The sequence below is a fragment of the Rousettus aegyptiacus genome, unplaced genomic scaffold, assembly GCF_014176215.1.
Source record: "Rousettus aegyptiacus isolate mRouAeg1 unplaced genomic scaffold, mRouAeg1.p scaffold_m13_p_14, whole genome shotgun sequence".
Taxonomy (NCBI): Eukaryota; Metazoa; Chordata; class Mammalia; order Chiroptera; family Pteropodidae; genus Rousettus; species Rousettus aegyptiacus.
The window spans coordinates 9,872,476-9,894,741 of NW_023416289.1; the positions used below are offsets into that span (position 1 = coordinate 9,872,476).

Here is a 22,266-nt window from a genome sequence, read left to right on the forward strand (position 1 = left end):
TCTGGAGACATCATCCGGCATAAATTCAGCCTCGAGGGACGCCCCATCCAAACAACACACTTCCTTCATTTCCATTCCAGCCACTTGCCCCGTCCACTACTCCATTACCCACGTGCCTCGTCTAACCCTCCGTTCACCTGCCCCATCCAACACGTAGGCCTCCTCTCCTGGAAGGACCTCCACCTCCACTCCTTCCACCCCGGCAACCTTCTCTGACGTGCCCTACAGCACCTTCGGACTGTAACGAGACCCACAGATGCTTCTGTGCTTCCTGTTTTCCCTATTCTACAGTCCTCCTTAACTCCTTCTCTACCTAAGCTGGTCTTCCCACACCAATGCCACCCTCAACCCCCTTTCCCATTGTTCTGAGCACCCCCTGACCCTGAAATGATAAGGACTTCTCTCTCTGCCTCTGCATGAGGGCTGCCAGGAGCTATTTAGAGAAATCTTACAACGATGAAGTTATGGCTTCCTGTCTCTGTTGGGCCATCGGCATTCTCAATTATCTTTTCTTTTGTCCACCACCAATTTCTGGTTCTGTTCTTCACAGTGGACACATCAGCACTTTGTCCCTCTATTCAAAGTGCTCTGCATCCCAACAGCCCCAACGCTTCTGGCAAAGACTCTGCATCCTGCACACATCCCAGAGCCATTCAGCAAAACCTTCTTCAACCTCTGCCCTCCACCTGGCTTCTCCGAAATGTAGCAGTTCCTGTTTTCACCTTTACTGACCCTAGAGGAAGCTGGCCCCTAGTTAAAGGGGTTTAACGATGCTTAATCCTGCCCTTCCTGTCCCGTCCTAGAATCACATTCCCCCTTGGGGAGATCATCACCGTATACTTCTGAAGGAGCTCGTCTCTTTATAGACCTGCTCGTGCCTCTACATCCTTTCAGAGAAAGAACTCTCTCGACCGTGGGTTGGCTCCTCTAATAAACACTCTGTTTTCCTTTTCTTGCAAACGTCCCGGAAGCCTGCACTCGACTCCGCTTTCGCACCGACAGCTCATCACCCACCTGTCTCTCGCAGTGTCATCCACCGTCTCTGGCTTCAGCACCTGCTATTCTGCTGAGCTTGTTCTCGAGGTCCTTTGGCACATGGCTCAAACTCTCTGACTTCTTTATGCCTTTCCAGGACTCCCCTGCAGCTCTCCCATGATGGATACCAATGGTTCTCCTTTAGTATTAGGTTGAGCCATATGAGACATGGCTGCTATGGAGTTCCCAAACTGCTGAATAGTGACAATGTCATGCTGTTCGACCTAATTCTTTTTACGCACCTATTTGTCCCCAACCACATTTTATTGCAAATATTCGAAGGTGTGGCCATCTCCTTCATCAGGTCCTTAGTGCACCTCACGTGCAGGGATTTTGCTTTATCTATCTGCACTTTGCCAGCGCTCACCCCAGGCACTCGCTGAACGGGGCTGGGTGAGTCTCCTGTCCGGAGTGGCGGTGCAGGGACAGCACTCGGCCTGCCCGGAGAGCGCACCCACAGGGATGAAGTCGTGTTGACCTGGCTGCAGGATGCTAGGAGGCGGAGGAGGAGTCCCAGCCCTCCCGGGGGGCCCTGGTTTGTACCTGCGGTGTCTCGGATGAGTGCTGGTGATGCTGCTTCTGAGACCCGGAGCCGTGGCTCTCTGACTTGCCTTTGGCGAGCAGCAAACTCCCACGCAGAGCCTTTGCAGGTTTAACTTCGGGGGTCACCAGGGTGGATTCTGAGGTTAACTTGCCCAGGGTCTCACTGCTCAGTCGTATTTGTCCCACGGTATTTTGACTTGAGGCAACTTCTTGGGCTATACAGAGAGAGTGGGTTTATATTAAAAGTCACCTCAGGATAATAAGGAAATAAAAGTGGGTACGCTGAAGCCTAGTGTGATTCTCTTGAGGAATACAGAGCCATGCCTGCCTGCAGCTGGCTGATGGGCTGGGAGAAGAGGCTCCGTCCGCCAAGGACTGGACAAGGATGGCTCGGTGGGGCCTGGCTTGGAGTCCAGGGCTCTTCACTGCTTGTCTTCCCAGTAGCTCTTATGTTAAGCTGCCCCTGCTCTCTCTTCCAGCCCAGAGGACTATCCTTTCTGAAGCTGCGGGCGCACTGCGGCCCTGCCCTGGAAACGTAGTGCCGGACCTCTGGTGGTTCTAGCCAGCGGTGCCGCCCGTGGGTAGGGCATTCCCTGCTTCTGCAGCAGAGCCGACAAAATGAACGAAGTGAGCCTGCTGGCAAACGTGGCTTCAATATTAATGCCTTCATTTCACCTCTGCACCCCCTTCCTGTCAGATCACCACCTCTAAGCGCCCCCACCCACTGAGAAATTCCCTCTCAGAATCAGTGGTTGAGGTCATCATTTATAAGGGTTTCAATGACTTCTGTTCAGAAAAACTCTTGCCAGAGTGCCTTCGGCCTCTCTGATGACCTCCTGGCCTCTCAACCACAGTGGCTTATCCTTTCTTACTGTGTCTTCTGGGGCACCGACTCTGTGAGGATGAACTACCTGCCACTTTAGGAGAATGGGGGTCTAGAAGATGCTGTTGGCATCTAAGATGCAGGGGTAAGGCCGTGTGCTCGGCAGCTTCCGTGTTTCTCGAGCTCTCAGGCAGATCCGTCACGGCCCATCACTCCTCGCTGACCATTTAAGCACAGCTGGAGAGTTGTGCTTATTACTCTGCGTTATGTTTTCACGTGGCTTCCCCAGGAGCTGATCCTGGGTACAAAGACTCCGTACTGCACCTCGAAGGATGGAGGAGGCGGGGCAAAGAGCCTGAAGCCATCAGGGGAGCGGTTGTACCAAAGTTCTGCTCCAGTTATAGAGCCGGGTGGTCCTATGCTCATCCAGGCCTTATCGCCCCCAGCTCCTCCTGGCTCTGCCTCGGTAATGGCCGCTCCAGCCCCCCCCCGCGGCCACGTCCCTGCTCACTTCACTGCTCACTTCACTGCGAGCCCCTCTCTGCCCCGCCCGCCCCCACCTCTGCTGATCGCTGGGTGGTCTCTTCTGTGTTCTCCTCGTGCCTGTCACCTTGCCCTGCCCATGGCATTGCTCCCCCATATCTTAAAAGTCGGTTCTTTCTGATACAACACTAACGAGAGTTTTCATTTGACCTTTCATTTCCTTCAAGAGATCATTTTACTTCTCTTTCCTTCACTGCCCAACTTCTCAAAACAGTGGTCTAGCCCACCCCTGCCCAATAGACATATAATATGCCCCACATCTGTAATTTAAAATTTTCTAGCACCTAGATTAAATGAGTAAAATTTGATTTTAATGGTGTATTTTATTTAACCCGATATATAAAATATATAAAAATTGATAATATAAATATAAATATATAAAAATTATTACTGTTAGATAACAGTCTTTATTCATAGTCTTTATGCATATAGTCCTTATTCATGCCATATCTTCAAAATCCGGCATGTACTATACGCTTACAACACATCTCGGTTTGGACTAGCTACATTTTATGTGGCCAGTGGGTACTGTGTGGGACAGGTTTAGATTTATTGCTTTCTCGTCAGTACAGCCTGCTGATCCACAGCAAACAGCAGATGTGGGTTTGGGCTTAACCCCTCCATTGAAAGAGTTTTCTCCAAAGTCACCAGTGACCTCTGAACTGTGAACTGCAGTGGCTCTCTTCTCAAGGCTCATTCTATTTGAACTTTTAGCAATCTCCGATTACATTCATTTATTGCCATTTTTATAAATCTTTACTGTGTCTGCTACATGTCAGGCACTGTTCCAGATCCTGGGAATACATTAGTGATGAAAACATACACAAATCTCTGCCCTCAGAAGCTTAGTGGTGGCAGACAGATAATAAAATAAGCAAGTAAAATAAATAGTATGTTACCTAGCGATGAGGGCTCTGAGCTACACGAGCTGACAGGGCGCCTGGCCGCGTCCGGGCCCCGGAGAGTGTGCGAGGCCTTCTAGCCCCTCTCCCTCCGACGGGGCGCTCTCCCCACTTCCCTGCACCCTGCTCTGCTGACACGCTACACTCTGACCCCCACGCTGCCTCCTGGGCCTTCCCTGGCCTTCTCCTCCTCCGCCTCCTCCTAAAATAAAAGTGCTCCTCAAGGTAGAGTTCTGCCCGACCCGGCCCACTCCTCTCTTTCTGGAACTTTCTGGGCTGACTTCCTCTACTCCAGAGGCTGTAGCTCTCACTTCATTGCGGTAGACTCCCCCAACTAAGTCTTTAGATTAACGTTACATTCTCAGGCAGGGAGCTCCTATTCATGATTTGTCACAGGACATTGACACAGCTCCAAAGACCTCAGTGGAATGTAATATATTTGACAGAAAAGGAAACAAAAAACTAAGAGAACCAGAATTACGATTCAGCTTAGAGTTCCCACTGAAGGATAGCAGAATATGCCACCCCAAAATATGACTACAGGCGTTCCAGAACATGCCACCTCAAAACACACTGCTTTGATATATTATTTTGAGCTGCTTTGATATACTGATTATTTTGAGCACCTGAAAAACAGAAAATGCATGGAGAGGCTTTCTCTGAACTCCCCTTATCTGCCTAAAGAAAGGCCTGAAAAGGAACTCAACTGTGACAAATCCCCTTTCTGGGAGTGTCATCGACCAGAGAAGATTGACTCTTATCTTAGGAAAGGAGACTAGAAGTCGATACTCCATCCAGAAAAACATTATCACAAACGCTCATCGTCCATCAATTTTTCTAAGGGTTCATTCATTGTTCCTAATAATCATTTGCTCTCCCCTAAGAAGACTACTTCCTTCCTCTCCTTTCTGTATTAATATGATATTTAATCCTGAATTCTAAAGCCACCTCTTCGAGTTATTAATTTTTCTCTGAGCATCTCTCACGCATTCATGAAGTATACATGTTAGTAAACTTGTGATTTTCTCTTGTTAATGTTTTTATTATAGGGGTCTCAGCTGAGAACTCGGAATGATAGAGGGAAAATTATTTTTTCTCCCCTATACTAATTAAGAGCTATTTTTCTTATCTTCCAAGCAAAGAACCTCCCATGTTCCTAAGCATCCCATGCAGAGGTCCTGAGGGGAGGGGACTTGCCTGAAAGCCCCAGCCTGTTTTATCAGCTAGCTGGTGCACTATTAGCAATGATATCATGTTGCTATGAGCATTTGTATAAAAATGGTTTAGCTCCGGCAGGCACTCTGCTTCAATGCATTTTCCCATTGAGCAGCTGTTGTCCTGTGGGTCCTTGGATGACCTAATGGAGCCAGGATTCTTGACTTCTGGGAGGTGGGGCACACCAGGCCTAACTACTATGGGGTTCAAAAACTCAATTCATTTTCCTCGCCAGCAAACTTTCTCCTCCTTCTACGTTTCCTGTCTTGGGAAATGACATCGCTCTCTTCTGAACTAGCAGTCTTGGTGCGACCACCTTGAACGCTTCCTACTCCTTCAATCCCTGGCCTTGCAGTTGGCCGCCAGGTCAGCTTGCCCGGGCCCATTCATCTTCCTCTTCACTCTTGCCTCCTCTACAAGACGCTACATGAGCTCCTCCCATACAGTGGAAACTGCCCAACGTTTCTTTTTCCTCCAAAATAAAAGCCACGGTGCGGCCCACGTCTTATTCGTTGCCCTTTTCCCTGCAGGGCCGCGTGAGTGCCGGCACTGGGCAGCCTGGGGAGCCGCAGCTGCTTGGCAAAGAAAATTCTCCTCCAGGCTCCTAAGTCAGCAGCATGGTATAAGTCAGCCTTCAACTGAGCTGTGGGAGAAAAGCTCAGTCGGGGACACAGAGAAGACTCCCATGAACAGTAGTGGGGTGCTGGCCGTTTGACCATGAAAACGCAGGGTGAACGGCTCTTACCGGACTCCTCTTCCTTCATGGACTGCTCTATGGCAGCCCTGATGCAGAGCTCCCGGGCCCGCAGGCCTGAGATGTTGCTGCCGTCGGAGATGGCTTCCAGCACGACGGAGTCGATGTTCAAGCAGGCTGCATTGTAGTACTTGGCCATGCTGACTGCCGTGGCTGACTTGCCTATAAAATAGGTCAGGGGGCTGAATTTCATGGCTTTCATTTGCTCAGTTCCCTAGACAGAAGAAGCTTCTAGAGTAGAGGCCCCTGTAAAGTGATCTCTCCAAGGGCTCTGCCTCTAAGTCTCTTGTGTGGCCAGAGGTGGCGGCAGAGAAGAAAAGGAAGACCCGAGCCCCGAGTCATGCCCATGGATTCTGCTCCGAATTCTAACACTGATGTGCCTTGTGTGCTGTGACGACCCACATCCTCCCCAGAGTTTCTCCTCAGTTTAAAAAGTGATTCTGTCAGATGCTCTTTAAAAATCTTGCAGCTCTTACTGTCTCTGATTCTGATAGAAAGACTTTTTTGTTTTTAAGAACAATGTCCCTCATTTTGAAATACCTGCTTATTAAAAAGAAAAGAGAAAATTCAGACATAACAGACAGGAGAAAAGAAAAAAGATCCATAATTCGCTCATCCAGAGAGATTAAAGTTCACATAGGGTTGCTCGATATGCAGATGTACCTATTTTAGGTTGAATAATGCTTCCCCAAAGATGTCACATCCTAATCCCCTGGATTTTGTAAATATGTTACCTTATATGGTAAAGGAACTTTGCAGGTGATTAAGGATCTTGCTATAGGAGATTACCCTGAATTACCTGGCTGGGCCCAGTGTAATCACATGGTCCTTACAGAGAGAGAAACAGGAGGGTCAGAGTCAGAACAGGTGATGTCATGATAAAAGCAAAGACAGAAAGACTGGAAAACGCTACGATGCTGGATTTGAAAATGGAGGAAGGGGTCATGACCCAAGGAATGAAGGCAACATTTCTAGAAGCTAGAAAATGTAAGGAAATGGATTTTCCCCTAGAGCAGGGGTCCCTAACCCCCGGGGTGTGGACTGGTACCAGTCTGTGGCCTGTTAGGAACTGAGGTGTACAGCAGGCAGTGTGTGGTGGGCGAGTGAGCAAAGCTTCATCTGTCTCTAATGTTCTTATGTTTTTAAATTATTAAGAGAATACAAGCTCAAACAATTCAGAGCTGTATTAATTAAAAATGAGTTGCCTCTGCTCTTTCTCTAACCCGGTATCTCTGAGGCTGGCAAGTTAACAGTTTGAGAATAATCCTTTGGGGGGAATAAATGTCAAACAAAGGAGTCTTCTATTGCCTCTAGAAGCACAAGTGCAAACTCACCATAGACCCCAAAGGGTTGGCCCTGCAGAGCTGTGGCGTACCTGACAAGGGCGTCCCGTGGATGATGATGGCAATGCCTTTCCGGTTCTTGGCCATGCGGCCTTCTGGAGAGATATCGATGCCCAGGTAGCGGGCGATCACCCTGCTCACTGGGTTGTTCTCTACTTCTCCGACTTCTTCTGCAGAATGGCTGTCATTGCTCTGTATCTTGTCAGCTGTAAATTAAAAACAAATGTGCGCAGGTGCACATGCGTGCGCATGAGGACGCGCCCAGAATTTACGTGGGTTCTGATGGAAACGGGAGCTTATTTTTTAAACACTGTCGTTTGAAAATGATAATCCGCAGCAACTGCTGTGAAGTCGTCACTCCCCCCGTGGTGTGCCCTTTTTGGCCAATAATTTGCCCATGGCTACTAGGCCACCACAAATACAGATACTCTTTGACTCTTAATTCCATTTTTGGGAATCTCTACTGCTGAAAAATAATTTTGGAAACTAGCGGAGTTTGCGAACTTAAGGGACGTGGCTAAATAAAGGATGGCATATCCATATCGTAGAATTAAAACATGGTTGCGCTAGAAGGCGCTGAGGATGCATTTCATGGAGGAAGGTGAAAAGGCATTAAACGGCCTTCCCACTTCTGCTAAGAGAGGACTGGTACCGAAACACTGAAATGCCTGGTTACTTTGAAACATTATCTTTTCCAGGCTTTCCTCGTCTTCCTCTTCGTCTGGGTTGACCTTAGACTCATGCCGCTCTCCCAGGTCGGAGACAGAGATCCCTTGGCTCAGTGAGGTCCTCTTCGTGCTGGAGGAGTTTCCCTGGTCTGACAGGGGCATGTCTTCGTCCTCTGTGAGACGGAGAAGGATGAACACACACGGGGGAGCATGGGGAGGGGGACGAAGGGGTGGGGTCAGGAAAGAGAAACCAAGAGGAGAGTCACTGAACTGCTTATTATCACCCTGGACCATCCAACCCAAACAGACAAGGACTGCGGCGAGTTTCTCTGCCCGGAGCATTTCTACATTTTAACACGAGAATAAAAACAAAATTACTGCTCCAGGAAATTTGAAAAAGTCACGAGAGCAAAAATTATAAAAATTCATCTGCGAAGAGAGACATAAACAGACAAAGAAACAGTGACGGCAGAGGAAATGCAGCTTAACTTTGATGCTGGCACAGGAGAACTAGCAACCTCTCGCGTTTTTAATTTTTCAAAACCAAACTTGGGACCATACCGTAAGTATCGGTTTGTAGCCCGACTTTCCCCTTCGGTTACCGCGAACATTTCTCCCTGTCCTTGTTTAGCACATCCATCCTCTCGTCTGCCCAGCACTCGCTTCACTGCCTCCGTTCCACGGTTTCAGTGGGTGCGTAGGGCTGTGGTTGTATGAATTGATCCCCCTCTACCTCAGGGCCAAGACATCCTCTTTGTTTAGAACCTGTATTTGAGCTGGAGGGGTCGCAGCTCTCCCGTGAAGGCAGCCATGCGACCTGGGCCTGCGGGCCTGCCCCGGACGTGGTGCGGGAAGCAGAGGAGGATGGTCTACGGCATGAGCGCGCAGAGTGAGCAGGTGCTCAGAGAAGCGCTGTGAGAAGCAGAACGTTGGCCTTCCTGGGCTCTCCCTGGACCCTCGGGCCCTGGCTCTAGACCACCTTTCAATGGGCCAAGTGGAAAAATGAATCCACAACCGTGATGTGTAAGGAAGGAAATGAAATAATGGGGATGAGAGCAACAGGGCCCTTCTCTGAGTTCATGAAGCCCTTTGTACACCGTGGCCTCTCACAGCTCTCTCCCTAGGCCACCAGTCAGTCCTGAGTTAAAATGTCTTTCCCCCACCCTCTTCCCGACTGTGAGCTCTCAAAGGCAGGGGCTCGTTTCATTGATCTTCCCCCCGCCCCTCGGCACTTCAGCTCAGTGCTTGGAACACAGAGGGTGCTTGTGATGGGCTTAATTGGCTCCCTCAAAATTCACCCGTTAAAGTCCTCACTTCCCAGTACCTCAAAGCGTGACTGTGGTTGAAGGTAAGGCCTTTAAAGAAGTAGTTAAGTTCAAATGAGGTCGTGTGGGTGTCCTAATCCAACCATAATCCAATATGACTGGTGTATTTTTTTAAGAAGAGATTAGGGCACACACAGAGGGAAGACCGTGTGGACAGAGCGTGAAGACAGCTGTCTACAAGCCATGGAGGGAGGTCCCGAAGGAAACAACCCTGCAGACATCTCGATCTTAGATTTCTAGCCTCCAGAACTGTGAGAAAATAAAGTCCTGCTGGTTAAGGTATCCATTCTGTGGGATTGTGATGGCAGTTCTAGCAGACTAATAGTGCTCAGGGAACGTGATCGGAAGGTTGGGCAGAGAGGCAGCCTTCTTCTCTCATCTTCTCCTTTTAGGGCAAACTGATGTCCTCTGACTAGCTTCCCTGAGAGACCACAAGGCCGACCCAAGGGCAGGAGTGACGGACTCCATGCAGTCCATCCCCTCGGGCACTCTTGCAGCACACTCTTTTGGGCACCACGACATATCAGGTGTTGTTCCATGCACTGGGTTTACAGGTCGGGAATGTGTGGCCACTGCTTTTATGGGGGCTTCTGGTCTAGGGGAGCAGAAAAGTATGAGGAAAATAATTATGCTGTGATGACTGTTACGCAGAAGAAGAGAACAAGGAAAAACAGGGAGGGGACGTTTCCAGGAAGAGGGCACGGAAAAGCAAGGAGAAGCACGTGTCACGACAAGCCACAGAATCCTACTGGTCCTCAAGGGAAGTTGATGCTCAAGTGCACACAAGGGGGCCCCTGGGCAGACGGCAGGATACCTTGGGGGTGCTAGGCTGGAAAGGGCCAGATCGTGAGTGCACAGTCCAGCTTCACGACTGGGCTCGGAACTCTGTTTGGAACTGTGGAGGGTCGGCCTCTTCCTCATGCGAACCCCTACCCTGACCTCTTTTAGGGCCCCTATTTTTACCGTACGTGACGTACCACCTTGCGCTATGGCGGCGCACATGTGGAGGCTGTGAAGGGGTTGCTGTCGTGGGCTCCTGCGTCACAGGGACCTGGACTACATCCTGCTTCTGCCACTTAGAACTGGCCTCTTAGCGCTTCCGCTTCTCATCTGCACGTGTGGAGCCCTCGGCGCAGGGCTGGGTGTACAGCAAGGGGTCTGAATCTGTATTAGCTGTTTTAGTCTTAACTTCCCACTAGATTCTGGTAAGAGCAGAACGTGTCCCCATCTCTACACCCATGCCATGGGGATCGTAGGCCCTATTTTGTAAGGACTAGAAATAAAATGCACAAGGCATCCATTGGCAGGTGCTCAATGGCGGGCTGGTCTCCAGCAGGGACAAGTCAAAGACGCCGGGGCAGAGGCGGGAGCCGGGCCTGAGCTGAGTCCTCACCGTTCTCCTGCGCCAGCATCTCCAGATATTTCACCTTCATCTGTTCCTCCTTGGACCGCTTCACCTCCTTAAAGTACTCGTACAGCTCTGGGGGCAGCTTCTCTCCGGGGACGCGGGGTGGCAGCAGCAGAGTGTTATAGGAGTCATAGCCCTTCAGTGTTCGCAGGATCTGCTCAGGGAGAATGGGGACTGCTGTCGGCTCACTGGAAGCTTCTCCCCACAGCCCGCGGCGGGCCACCCGACTTCTCGTAACATCTCTGCTCCTGCCTGAGGCCGGTTGTATACAAGGGTCCTTTGGGGGAGGGGGGTATCTAAAAATAAGGCTGAACCCTGAAACTGGGAATATAGGGTCTTTATTTTGCCCCATTCGAGCCTGGGCATTTCACAAGTGGAAGGGAATTTTCTACTTGTTTAAAAAATAACATATATTGTTTTTCTTTCTCTTTTTCCCCCATTGACGAAAGTACAGAACTCCATTATTCACTTTTAGTGGCACATCCTTATAAAACACTGTGGTCGGCAATATTATACTAGGTAAGGTGGTGGTCTCATAAATGGAGGATCTACGGAAAAACAAGAAAAACGTGTACCATGTGCGCGCGAGACGGGGGGCGGTGATGAGAAGAGATGCATGTTAGGGTTGTCAGATGAAATACGGGATACTGAGTTAAATCTGAATTTTAGTTAAACAACGAATAATTTTTTGTATGAATATGTTCAGTGTTGCTTATCTGAAATTAAAATTTAACTGGGCAAACTGTTTTTATTTCTACTCAATCTGGCAACCTTAGTGTATTTGTATATTTATAAAATACTATAAAATAACATCTTAGAGAGCAATTACTGCCTATATGACCTAATTTATTGCTTCTGGCAGGTGCTGGGAGGGAAACCTGGTATGGAAAAATCTGTTTTGTTAGGTAACCCTTCTCCGGGATCACCATTTTTAGTTGTTTGAAAACCACTGTTAATAAGTTCATTCTAAGATATATATGGAAGTACAAAGAGCTAAGAATAGTCAAAATACTAGTAAAGAGAAGTAAAGAGCGAGGACTGCCCTATCAGGTATTGGGACTTACAGGCAGGGTGGTATTCATGTTGGGACAGACGAATTGACTGATGAATTTTAGAGAGCTCAGGACAGACCCACTCGTATATGGAGCTTTCAGTGGGAAAGGAAGGAATATTCCAAAAACTGACTGATGCAGAGTCACAAAGTCCTGGCCAATTTGCTTCATTTGAGTAACTCCGAAGAGCCAACCCAGCTCCAGAGCTTCCTGTGGGATCAGCCGAAGTCTCCGCTGCACTCATTATACAGTTCATCTTCTTTCTCTTCAAATTCTTCTTTCCTTATTCTTCGCATGTGTTGTTCCTGAGAGTGCTCCCTAATACTCCTTCTACATGCAAATCTCAGAGTCTTAGATTCTACTTTCCACAATGGAGGATGCTGTGCCAACGTTAGCCACTGAGCATTTCATAAATACCTAATGAAAAGACTCTTGTCCAGAGGGACATATTCCCATTTCAAAAAAAACTTCTGGATGCAGAATCCGAATTGGGCAGAGCATAAACATTGGAAGTAAGAAAATAGAAGACTCAAAGGCCAAGTTGGAGGAGAGTTCTGAGGAAGCAGAGTCACCTGAGCTAAGCCATCCCCCAATTCCTCACCCACAGGAAACATGAGATAACCAATATTTGTTTTAAGGTGCTAAGTGACAGATAACTAATAAGTAATAGATAACTAAGTATCGAACTTCACGAACAGCAAAACCTTACGAGAAAAAAATGAAGTGATATGTTTAAGATAGTAAAATGCAGAAAATGTGAGCCAAGGGGATTGTAGCTGATCAAATTGATCTTTAGGAATAAAACCCACAGATAAACAATCATGCAGAGAATATTGTTCCCATGATTCCTTCCTGAGGAATCCACTAGAGAATGAGCTTCAGACAACTGGGACTGGTGTTAATCATTGAATATGTTTAAGTGTAGAATTAAGACCAAATGATGGAAATTGGGTTCTGATATCTTAATATTGTAAGCTATAACACTATATGTATGATACAAGAAGCAAAACATGGAGGAAGTGTACATGAAATGATTACCTAGTAGGCGTAACTGGAAGGAAAAGAATATCATTTTGAATTAGAGGGTGGTGAGGAGAGGGAAGAGATTACCAGCTAATTTTATTATTGTTCATAGTAGGGAACTAAGAGGCAGTTTCAAAGCTAGGTACTAAGGGTATTAGATAAAGCTATAGTTCACATAGCTCAGCCTCAAGGTAAGAGAGCAAGGTGGAGATAGTAAAAAATGGACCTGGCTTGATCAATGGAACAGAATAGAGATCCCAGAAATAGACCGAAATATAGTCAACTGATCTGTGACAAAAGAGCAAATGTAACACAATGAAGCAAAGATAAACTATGGACTTTGGGTAATTACGATATTCATCTATTGTTAACAAATGTACCATTCTAGAGGGGAGGTGGATAATGGGGGAGGCTATGAATGCGTGGGGGCGGGGAGTACCTAGGAAATCTCTGTACCTTCCCCTTAATTTTACTGTGAACCTAAAACTCTAAAAAAATAAAGTTAAAAAAATGAACACAGAGAAGCAATTGGAAAATATGCAATCCGGAAAAAAAAAAAAAAAAAAAAGGCAGATTTAGGCCTAAGCATGATTACATTAAATGTAAATGGTCTAAATATACCAACTAAAGACAGACTGCCAGAATGTATTTTAAAAAATGACCCAATTATATGCTGTCTGTAAAAAACTCACTTCAAAATAATGATTTCTGCAAATATTCTTCACTGTTTAAATTTTAACTATTAGTATATATTGGTTTTTCAATTGGTTGTTCAAAATGTATAATGAGATCACAAAGAAGCAATGAATTCTGCTCAGGGTCAAGTAGGTCTGAAAAGGCTACAAAGTGAGCTTCAAATTGACCAGGAAGGGTGCAAGGGGAAGAAAGGGTAAAGGTCAGGAAGCAGATGCCCCTGCAGAGAGAAGAGCAGGTGCGCATGGCAGGGCACAGCATGGGCAGGGAAACGGGGGGCTGGTTTTGGCTTCTACTCACCTTCTCATCCATGAGATATTGCTGGTCAAATTCTAAGGAGTAAAACTCGATGGGAAAGTCACAGGGATTCTTCACCACCACCTCGGCCTCGTCTCCAGGTGCATAAGGCAGCAGTGGCCCCAGCTCTAGAACCGAAGGGCTGAATTCCAGGCGTGGCTCTAAGCCTTGCCCCTGCGCCAGCAGCGTGAGCTTCTGAGCACTCTGGGCAATCTGAAACGCCAGGGGTTGACTGTAGAATTTCTGGAAAACATGAAAACGAAACAAGTATCTGAATTTTTTCTGTTACATGCCACATAAAACTGAAATCGATTCTATTTTGATTAAAATAAAAAAAAAAACACTTCTCTTATAAAATAGCATGAGAACAATTTCTATTACAGTATTAATGCTGGATTATCTAGCACCCCAGGCACTGTACCCATGCTTCGTTACCTGCGGAAGGCCTTCGAGTGCCATGTTTAAATCCCTCAGACCCCCGGTGTATCAGATGTCCTGTTGCTACTACCTGTAACTCTGGTCCTGCACTTCTGGGCTCTCACTTCATGAGCGCTGCTACCCTTGGGCAGAGCAGGGCAGAGGGTGGCCGGGAAGTAATATCTTCTGGGAGCAGCCTTCAGACAATGACTCTCAGGAGTTACTGTAATAAAGACCCCCTGCTCCCTCACTCCTGGGGAGGGATAATCCTGAAATACGTATTTTGTATATTTTCTCAGTTTCCAGTGGCATTAAGCTCCAGTCTCCAAGGTAGCTCACTCCATACCCTATTAGCTGCTTTACTTTCCTTTATCACCTACTTTTCTACGGTATTCCCTACACTTCTCAAATAATCTGTTTGCCTTCAAAAATGTCTCCTGGCGTATTTCGTGAAGAACCTGAAGTAGTAATTCTATTTTATTTTAAAAGGGTTGGGGAGATTTTTATGACAGAAACGGGGACTTTATTTTAGAATCAGATATGAAGTTATTCACTTTTCTTCTTTCTCAGATTCTTATGCATTTCCTCAAAGCCATTACCAGGAAAATGGGAGTTAACCACGGATATTCTAAAACTCATATTGATTTTTTTTTTTTTTAAGAAAAACATCTTCCAAATGTCTTAAGCTTCAAGCAAAAGTCTTTACAGTGTAACCTCTTGAGATCCTCTCTGGTTCTAGGTTTTTAAATTTTTTACTGTGTTCTTTGTCAGGAGTAGCTTTGTACTGATGGTGTCCACAAGAGATGTTTATGAGGCCCAGGGAGTATGTTTACCAGGAGGTGCTTATTATTATAAAAAATGCTGATGATAATAGCTAACAGTTATTGAGACACTTACAATATACATATAGAGCCATATACTGTGTATTTTATTCCAGTTAATGTAATCTTCAAAATGACCCTTGGAGGTACATATTGCAGTTGATAATGTCCTACCTGAAACCCTGGAGGCCAGACCCTTTCACATTCAGATGTTTCAAAAGGTAAACTCAGGGCATGTACCCTATGTTACCGAATATCCCTAGCAGGGACTGGGGCAGGTCCCCTGTAATCAAACCCACTAACATTTCCGCAGTTGCAATGTTCGTCTCTCCAAACTAAGCGGCATAAAGAAAGGTTGAATTGTCTCATGTCCGTTCAAATGAGGTTTTTCTGCCAAATGAGTTTGGGTCTGAAACCTAAGAAAATTTTTTTCCAATTTTTGGAGCTTACCGGATTTCAGAATTGCTATAAGAGATTTTTTACCTGTGGTCTTATTCTTTTTCATTTTATCTATGAGCAAACTGAAGTCGAGAAGTTAAGTAATTTGCTCTAAGCCACGCGGCCTCCAAGTGCAGAGGCAGAAGACCACCAACCCGGGTCTACTGATAAAAGCCGATGTGTTAGATAAATCTGATTCCAGACCAGGGGCTTTTAACCGCCAGGCAACACAGCTCCTACGAGAACCAGAAGCACTTGAGATGTCATAACCGGAATAAAGAGCACGGGTCACTCAAAGCTGCCCTGGAGAGCTAACCAAGCATGGACGTGGAGTGAAGCTCAAAGAGATTCAGAAAGCCTGAATGAAACCATGTTTCTTTAAAGCTTACCTCTTCTTTGGGCATGAATTTCACTTGCACATTGGACCTCTCACCAGGATCCAAGACTCCAGAAGTAGGCTGGATCTCAAAGATCCGTGCCTTTGGCTTTAATTCAGCATGTAGTTTCCGTCTTAAATACTTTGGCATGTGTTTCTGCAGCTGGTTAATAAATATTAGACGATTTGATCATTATCTGTGGAAAATGGCCGTTTCCAGCCTCTACTCACTCAGCCTACATTTACTGAGTACCTCCCAGGCCTCAGGGAATGTACAGACACCAGGGATACCCGGGTGAATAAGGCATGAGCCAGCCAGCATGGCCTGATTAATCTTTTAGGGCTGGGCTAAGGAATTAGATTTTATTCAAGAGACAATGGTTGTCATGGAACATCTCTGTGTAGGAGAGTGAAATGACAAGAGTGAACACCTAGAATTATGAATCTGGCTGAAATGGAGATGGAAAAAAGGGGACCCATGGGCCACAACCCACTCACCTTGTTAAATGGCTTATGGTGGTGGACAAACCACTCGCAAGGGACTTGGAGGTGATTGGAAAGCTGCACAGTCTCTACGAGGCACTGTCCACACTGGATTGTGGCAAACTCCACTTTTTCACAGGACAGTGTCATAGTGGGAATGGTCACCTTGGCTTGGAGACAGATGTGAACTGTTGGCCCTCCAACCACCTAGGGCGTGCATTAAATTGCTGTCAGCACAGAGCATGGGGTCGAAGGGAGAATTGTGGTTCTGAAATAGTAGCTGGACCGACCCGGGGTGATGGATGAGCAGAGGCGGAGGCTGGGGAGGGTCAGCTGGGCCCCACGGTGCATCTTACCTTGATGGGCAGAATGACCTCTTTGTTTCCGACACAAAGATTGGTCCCTTGTGGGTCAAATCTCACTTCAAATGTTTCCGTTTCACAGTAAGGCAGGTGCTTTACACGATCTAGCTCAGTACTGAAGCCTGGGCCAAGACAAACCAAATTCTTTGTGGGAAAGTGGACGGCAAACAGGAGTTGCTTTAGACAGAGCCCCTCTGGGGCAGGATGGCCGTGCAAAGAACCGATGAATGGCCCAATAATTCTTTTGGCTGATCCCAGAAGAAGCAGAGACCCTACTCCAGAAGGACGGTGCAGATGGCTTTGTCAGAAAGGACAAGGTGCAGCGGGGAAGGGTATCCTCGGTCTGGTTACCTGTGTCATGAAGGGCACGCTTTTCTGCATGGAAGGACACCGGGAAGTGACTGGTGTTGGTGATCTTGATGATGTGGGTTCGGACGTCACCAAGGATGATGTAGCCAAAGTCCAGGATATACTCTGGCAGCTGGATTCTGAAACGGTTGAGAAGCTCTCCTCACCAGTCACTTTTCCGAAAGTGAGAGAGTGTGAGGCTCCCTTCCGCCTCCTGTCCACCATACTATATTCTAGAACTGAGAACAACTAATGGCCCCCCAAATAGAGACTAGGAACAAGACACATCCCCAAGATATCCTCGCTGCTGTTTCAGCCATTATCTCGAAACACATTTAGCACGTGCTCTTATGAACCTGAAACCGGGCTGTTCATAGACAAAGCCGGAGGTTTCTGACTCTAACAGGCAGAGACCTGCCTGGTTGGCTGGATGCTAGCAGATGGCAGCTACAAGAGGCAAGCGAATTGCATTCTGAGGTGATCCACCGTCTGGTGGGCAGCACTGCTGGCTCTGCTACACTTTAAAACAAACACGACGCAGAGGGCACTCACTTGGCCAGTCTGCGGCGACTCCGATGGCTGCTGTCATCTGTGGGGTTGGGGATGATTGTTTTCTGATGTTCTAAGGCATAGCTTTGAACTATAAGTCGCTCTACTTCCATCTGGAGCTGAGCATTTAATTGGAGCAAGAGAGAAGACCCAATGAGCAAATTCTTCTAGAACATGCATTCTCAATGTGGACAATACCACCTCCAGCGGGGCGAAAACCGGTTCATGGAGGGTCAAAAAAATCTTAGCTATAGCAATAGTTTGTGCTGCTCCAAGGGGCCACAATACATAAACGATCTATTTGTGGTATTAACATATTCATGGGGGGTGGAGTGGAGGAAGCAAACTGGTACATCTATACCATGAATAGTCTCAGCAGTAAAAAGAAATGAACCATTGATATTGATGGGTCTCAAGGGCATCATGCTGAATGAAAAAGCCAATCTCAAAGGTTACACGCAGTATAATTTATATAACATTATATAAAGCCAATCTCAAAAGGTTACACACAGTATAATTTATATAACATTGTTGAAATGACTAAAGTATAGAGATGAAGAATAGATTAATGGTTGCCGGGGACAAGGGATGGGGAGATTTGGGGTGGATGAGGCTATACAGGAGTAGCATGTAAGGGTAAATACAGATTGAAAACAATAGGCTTGATTCTCCCAGTTGACAACAAGGGAAGAGACTTCTTACTCCCTTTTCTTAGAGCATTTACTTTAGAAAACTGGTAAGTTCTTCCTCTGTCTCTTTGAAATGTATATAAATCTTTTTATAGGTTATATAATAAGCCTCTGGTGAGCTTTACAATCCAGAGTGTCTTTCTCAAGGATCTGAACCATCTCTTGTATGTAATCATCAAGCACAATTGAGCCCTATCGCCTAGTTTTTGTGGAAGGGTATGTGCCTAACTTCAGAGGGCTCTGTCATAAAAACATGAGATGTCTGGGTTCCTTTGGATGAAGCCAATTTCCTTTGGATGAACAGTTCAGATGGTCACCATAATTACCATGGGAATATAAGATGAACTATATATGACAGGTGGCATTGTCAAGTCCTCTAATTTGGGGACCAGTTATAGTTCTTAAGGATTACTGTTTACTTTGAGAACAAGTATGTAATGGATTGCATCTGGTTGGCTATATAAAAGGCTGAGATTTCTTTCTGTCTTTGCAATCTCTTAGTGGACTGTCTGTGACATGGATCACATTCTGGTTTAAAAATTATTTAATAATAAAATTGTTTTCTTTCTCTTCTGCCTTTATGGGGAGATTTTTCTGGATTGGAAGGAGATTTTGTTTTTAATTCTATTTCCCCAGTAAGCACAGGGATCCTTGTGATGATGGAACCATTCTGTATCTTAATTGTGGTGGTTATGCAAATCTACAGATATGAAAAACTTCTAAAGGAACACACACACACACACACGCCTCGGTGCACATAAAATTGGTGAAATCTGAATAAGCTCTGTAGCGAGTACCAATGTCCATTTCCTGCTTCTGGTATTATACTATAATTATGTAAGTTGTTACCATTGGAAAAAACATTTTTTTGCAACTTCCTGTGAATTATTTCAAAACATAAAATTAAAAAATTTAATATCAAACTCTTATTATGTTTTGCATTTAATAAAGGTATTTAATGGGGTATTAGAAAAAAAAATGTCTTGCGGGGGGGGGGGTGACAGTAAAAAAAAAAAAAAGTTGAGAAATACTGTTCGGAAGGTCCAGCCTGCGGTCCAGGGCCGGGCAGGAAAAGTTCGTGTGTGAATGGCCCCTAATGAGGAAACAGAGCGGTGGGAGCGGCGGCAAACGGAGCGGAGCTTGCCCCGCACAGGCCTTGCCAGGCACCTGGAGTCTGGAACAGCGAAGCCCACCCTGTGCTTGGCTCCTGAGCCACCGTGGTCGGCCCCTGGCACATGCGGGGGGGGGGGGGCTAGCTTACTCTGCTCGCGCCACCACGTTCTCAGAACTCCCGCCCAGGTCTGGAGGGACCGCCAGAGACCGCAGTCCTGAGGCTCTGATGAGGAGCCGCCCGGGGCAGGGACACGCTGCTGCCCTCGTGGACAGCGGGGGCGGGGGGCGCGGGTCTGGGGGCGGGGGGCGCGGGTCTGGCAGCAGAGGGCGGAGGCCGAGCTCGCAGTGTGAGCTGGAAGGCCTGGATTCAAATCCCGGCCCTGCTGCTTGCTTGCCTTGGGAAATACCCTTCACTTCTATGAGTTCTGTAAAACTGTAACGTTAAGATGACAACTGCGCTGTACCCCCCCTCCCCCCACTGTGAGAGGATTTAATGAAATAATAATGCAGGTCAATAGTGTGGCCCAGACTGAGTTTAAGAGTTCAGTAAATAGTGGCTGTTATTATGATTATCCATGGAGCTAAGGTTCACTTTTGGTATCTGCAAAATAAATTAGCACAGGTGGCCTTTGGGGGCTCCCAGTGTCCCCAGTGACACCCCTTTTCCCCATTTTAGAACCTCCTCTTAACCAGTCTAGTGGCTCTCTAGCCACATGCATAATTCTTCCCTAGGACAATATTTTCACGTCCATTTGCATTTTGAAAGAAGAGCACACAGAGAAAGCAGCCCTCGGAGTCAGGAATAGACTGTTAGGAGAGGAATTCCGGGGAATGGTGAGAGAGGACATTTTGGGATTTTGTCTTCACATCCCATAGCAGGGGCAGCCTTTATGAAGCCGGGTCCCTCCCTTCCTCAGAGACCACCTCTGGGCTTGGCTCCCACCTTGGAGGCATCACATACACCCATTGTTCCAGAACAATCCTCTCTCCCACTTAGCTGTTGGGTACCTAAGGTCTCTACTTTGAATATATCCTGTTCCCTAATCATCCCATACACTTCCCAGGGAAGCGCACCTTTTCCTGTTATTTAAATGACCATCTGATGATTCTAAAGTCACATTCTCCACCCCCTTCTCTCTCTCCAGGTCCATAGCAATGGTTCTAACTCCCTATCGGATATCTCCACTTGGATGATGCACAGAAATCTCAAGTGTGATAACGCGCCATCTGAACTCATCTCCCTTCCTCCTTTTTTTCGCTCTAAACTTGCTTCTCCTCCTCAGTTTCCTGAGCGTACCTTCCTTACTTTGTCATCTGAACAAATCACTAGTAGGTCGCCTCCTCCTTACCCCTCATATCTAACCAATCCCTAATCCCTGACTGATCCATCTCTGAAATATTTCTTGACTCCACCCAATTCGCTCTGCTCCCTTGGACATCACCTTTGTTTACACTACCTCCAGCGCTCATTTGGAATTATTCGGTCGGCTTTTTAAATAACGGATCTCACCACATCTACTCTTATCTGCTCTCATCTCCCGCAAGCCCCTGTCTTCTCAGAGCTCCACAAGACAACCAGAAGGATCTTTTTAAGATGCAAAATCAGATTACCCACACCCCAGTGGAAACACTTAGCGACTTCCTGTTGCCTCAGGATAAAGTTCAAAACCCTTAATAGGTTCACTCCAGGGCTATTTACCTTTTCAGGCTCATCTTGGCTCCCTAACCTCCCTCCTTCTTTGCTTTCGCTATACCTTTATCTTTCTATTTCTCAGAAATACCATGTCCTCCTTGCCCCGGGGCCTTTGACATACTGTCCTTCTGCCACACACGTTCTGTGCAGAGTGAGGCTAGTCTTACCTCAAAAGACTCATCTTCAGGCATTTCCTCAGTTGTCTCTGCGTGATGGAACATTTTGTATTTGTTGTACTCTTTTTCTAGGTTTTTTCTGGCCTGATTCAAGAAGGTTTCATACTTTTCATTTCCTGTGGGGGTTGGAAAGAAAAGGGTGCCAGGACGGTTAGAAGTATATGAATTATGCCGTAAACACAGACTCTCAGCTAAGGATAAATAAAGTGGGAAAGGAAGTGAACTTTTGGTATCTCCTCTGCCATGTTTTCTCTGATTAACAGGGTGAGATATTTTGTGAGTGAGCCGAATTTCTATCGGAGATCTCACTGTTAAATGAGATTATGCTTTAGTGAGCTACCAGCTGATTCTCAAAAACTTGATGGTGGGAACATCCTAAATCACTCATAGGGTGACCAAGTGGATCCCATATTACCGGGCACTTTCCCAGTTCTAGCACCGACAACTGGCTGACCTGGGAAACCCCTCACACAGGACAAGCCCAGATGGATGGTCACTCTTTACACTAGTTGTTGTGTTTATAAAAATCTCAATTATCAAAAAAAAACATTTGAGGTCATGTTGCTTTAATTACAACTAAATAAGTTACAATCCCCCGAATTGGAGAGGGTGGGCAATTGGAGGAGAGATTTCAGATACCCGAGTTCACCAGAAAGCAAAGCAGAAGACCCAACTCAGGGTATTCACATTTAAATTCTTTTAAAGCCCTGCATGGCCAAACTGTGTTTCTGCCTGAAGAGGCCAGCTGGGTGCCCAGTTTTCAAAGGCAAGGTAAAGGCTTTCCTTCCTGACAATTAATTAGACGTGGACTTGGACTAGCTTCTGTCTAGCTGGAACTCTAGATGCCAGAGTGTGTTAGTCTTAGATTTACTAATGTTTCTGTTCATATTGTCAGGGAGCAGACAATTAGCATTTAATAGATGATTATCAACAGTTGAGTTAGTAGTGGCTCTGGGGAATGGCTAGGAGGAACGGCTGAGGTGTGAGGGCTTAGTCTGAAGCTGTTTAGGAAATGTGGATTTCAAAGAGCTTGACGAGGGATTTACAAATAAGAGTGAGAAGATTCTCTTGACCTTTTTCTTGCAAGAAAGAGCCAGAGAGAGTCTACGGCTAAAAGAGCTTGCTCGGCTGAGCTCTGGGATCTGCCAGGACAGAGACATGCCGGCACAGAGCGATG

The 22,266-nt window shown here is 46.5% G+C and overlaps 1 protein-coding gene across 5 annotated transcripts in view; it reads right to left on the reverse strand.

Moving 5' to 3' along the window:
- HYDIN (HYDIN axonemal central pair apparatus protein) overlaps positions 1-22,266 on the reverse strand; it is a 310,335-nt gene that overhangs the window by 76,454 nt on the left and 211,615 nt on the right. For all 5 annotated transcript variants that reach the window (XM_016164411.2, XM_036231381.1, XM_036231382.1 and 2 more), the window contains 12 exons: positions 21,081-21,205; positions 17,422-17,537; positions 16,873-17,009; positions 16,516-16,643; positions 16,175-16,366; positions 15,690-15,839; positions 13,628-13,867; positions 10,545-10,713; positions 7,835-7,999; positions 7,191-7,364; positions 5,807-5,977; positions 1,579-1,793 (listed from right to left, as the gene is read on the reverse strand). In XM_016164411.2, coding sequence (XP_016019897.2) covers positions 1,579-1,793; positions 5,807-5,977; positions 7,191-7,364; positions 7,835-7,999; positions 10,545-10,713; positions 13,628-13,867; positions 15,690-15,839; positions 16,175-16,366; positions 16,516-16,643; positions 16,873-17,009; positions 17,422-17,537; positions 21,081-21,205 — 1,982 coding nt within the window. The remainder of the gene's footprint in view (positions 1-1,578; positions 1,794-5,806; positions 5,978-7,190; positions 7,365-7,834; positions 8,000-10,544; positions 10,714-13,627; positions 13,868-15,689; positions 15,840-16,174; positions 16,367-16,515; positions 16,644-16,872; positions 17,010-17,421; positions 17,538-21,080; positions 21,206-22,266) is intronic.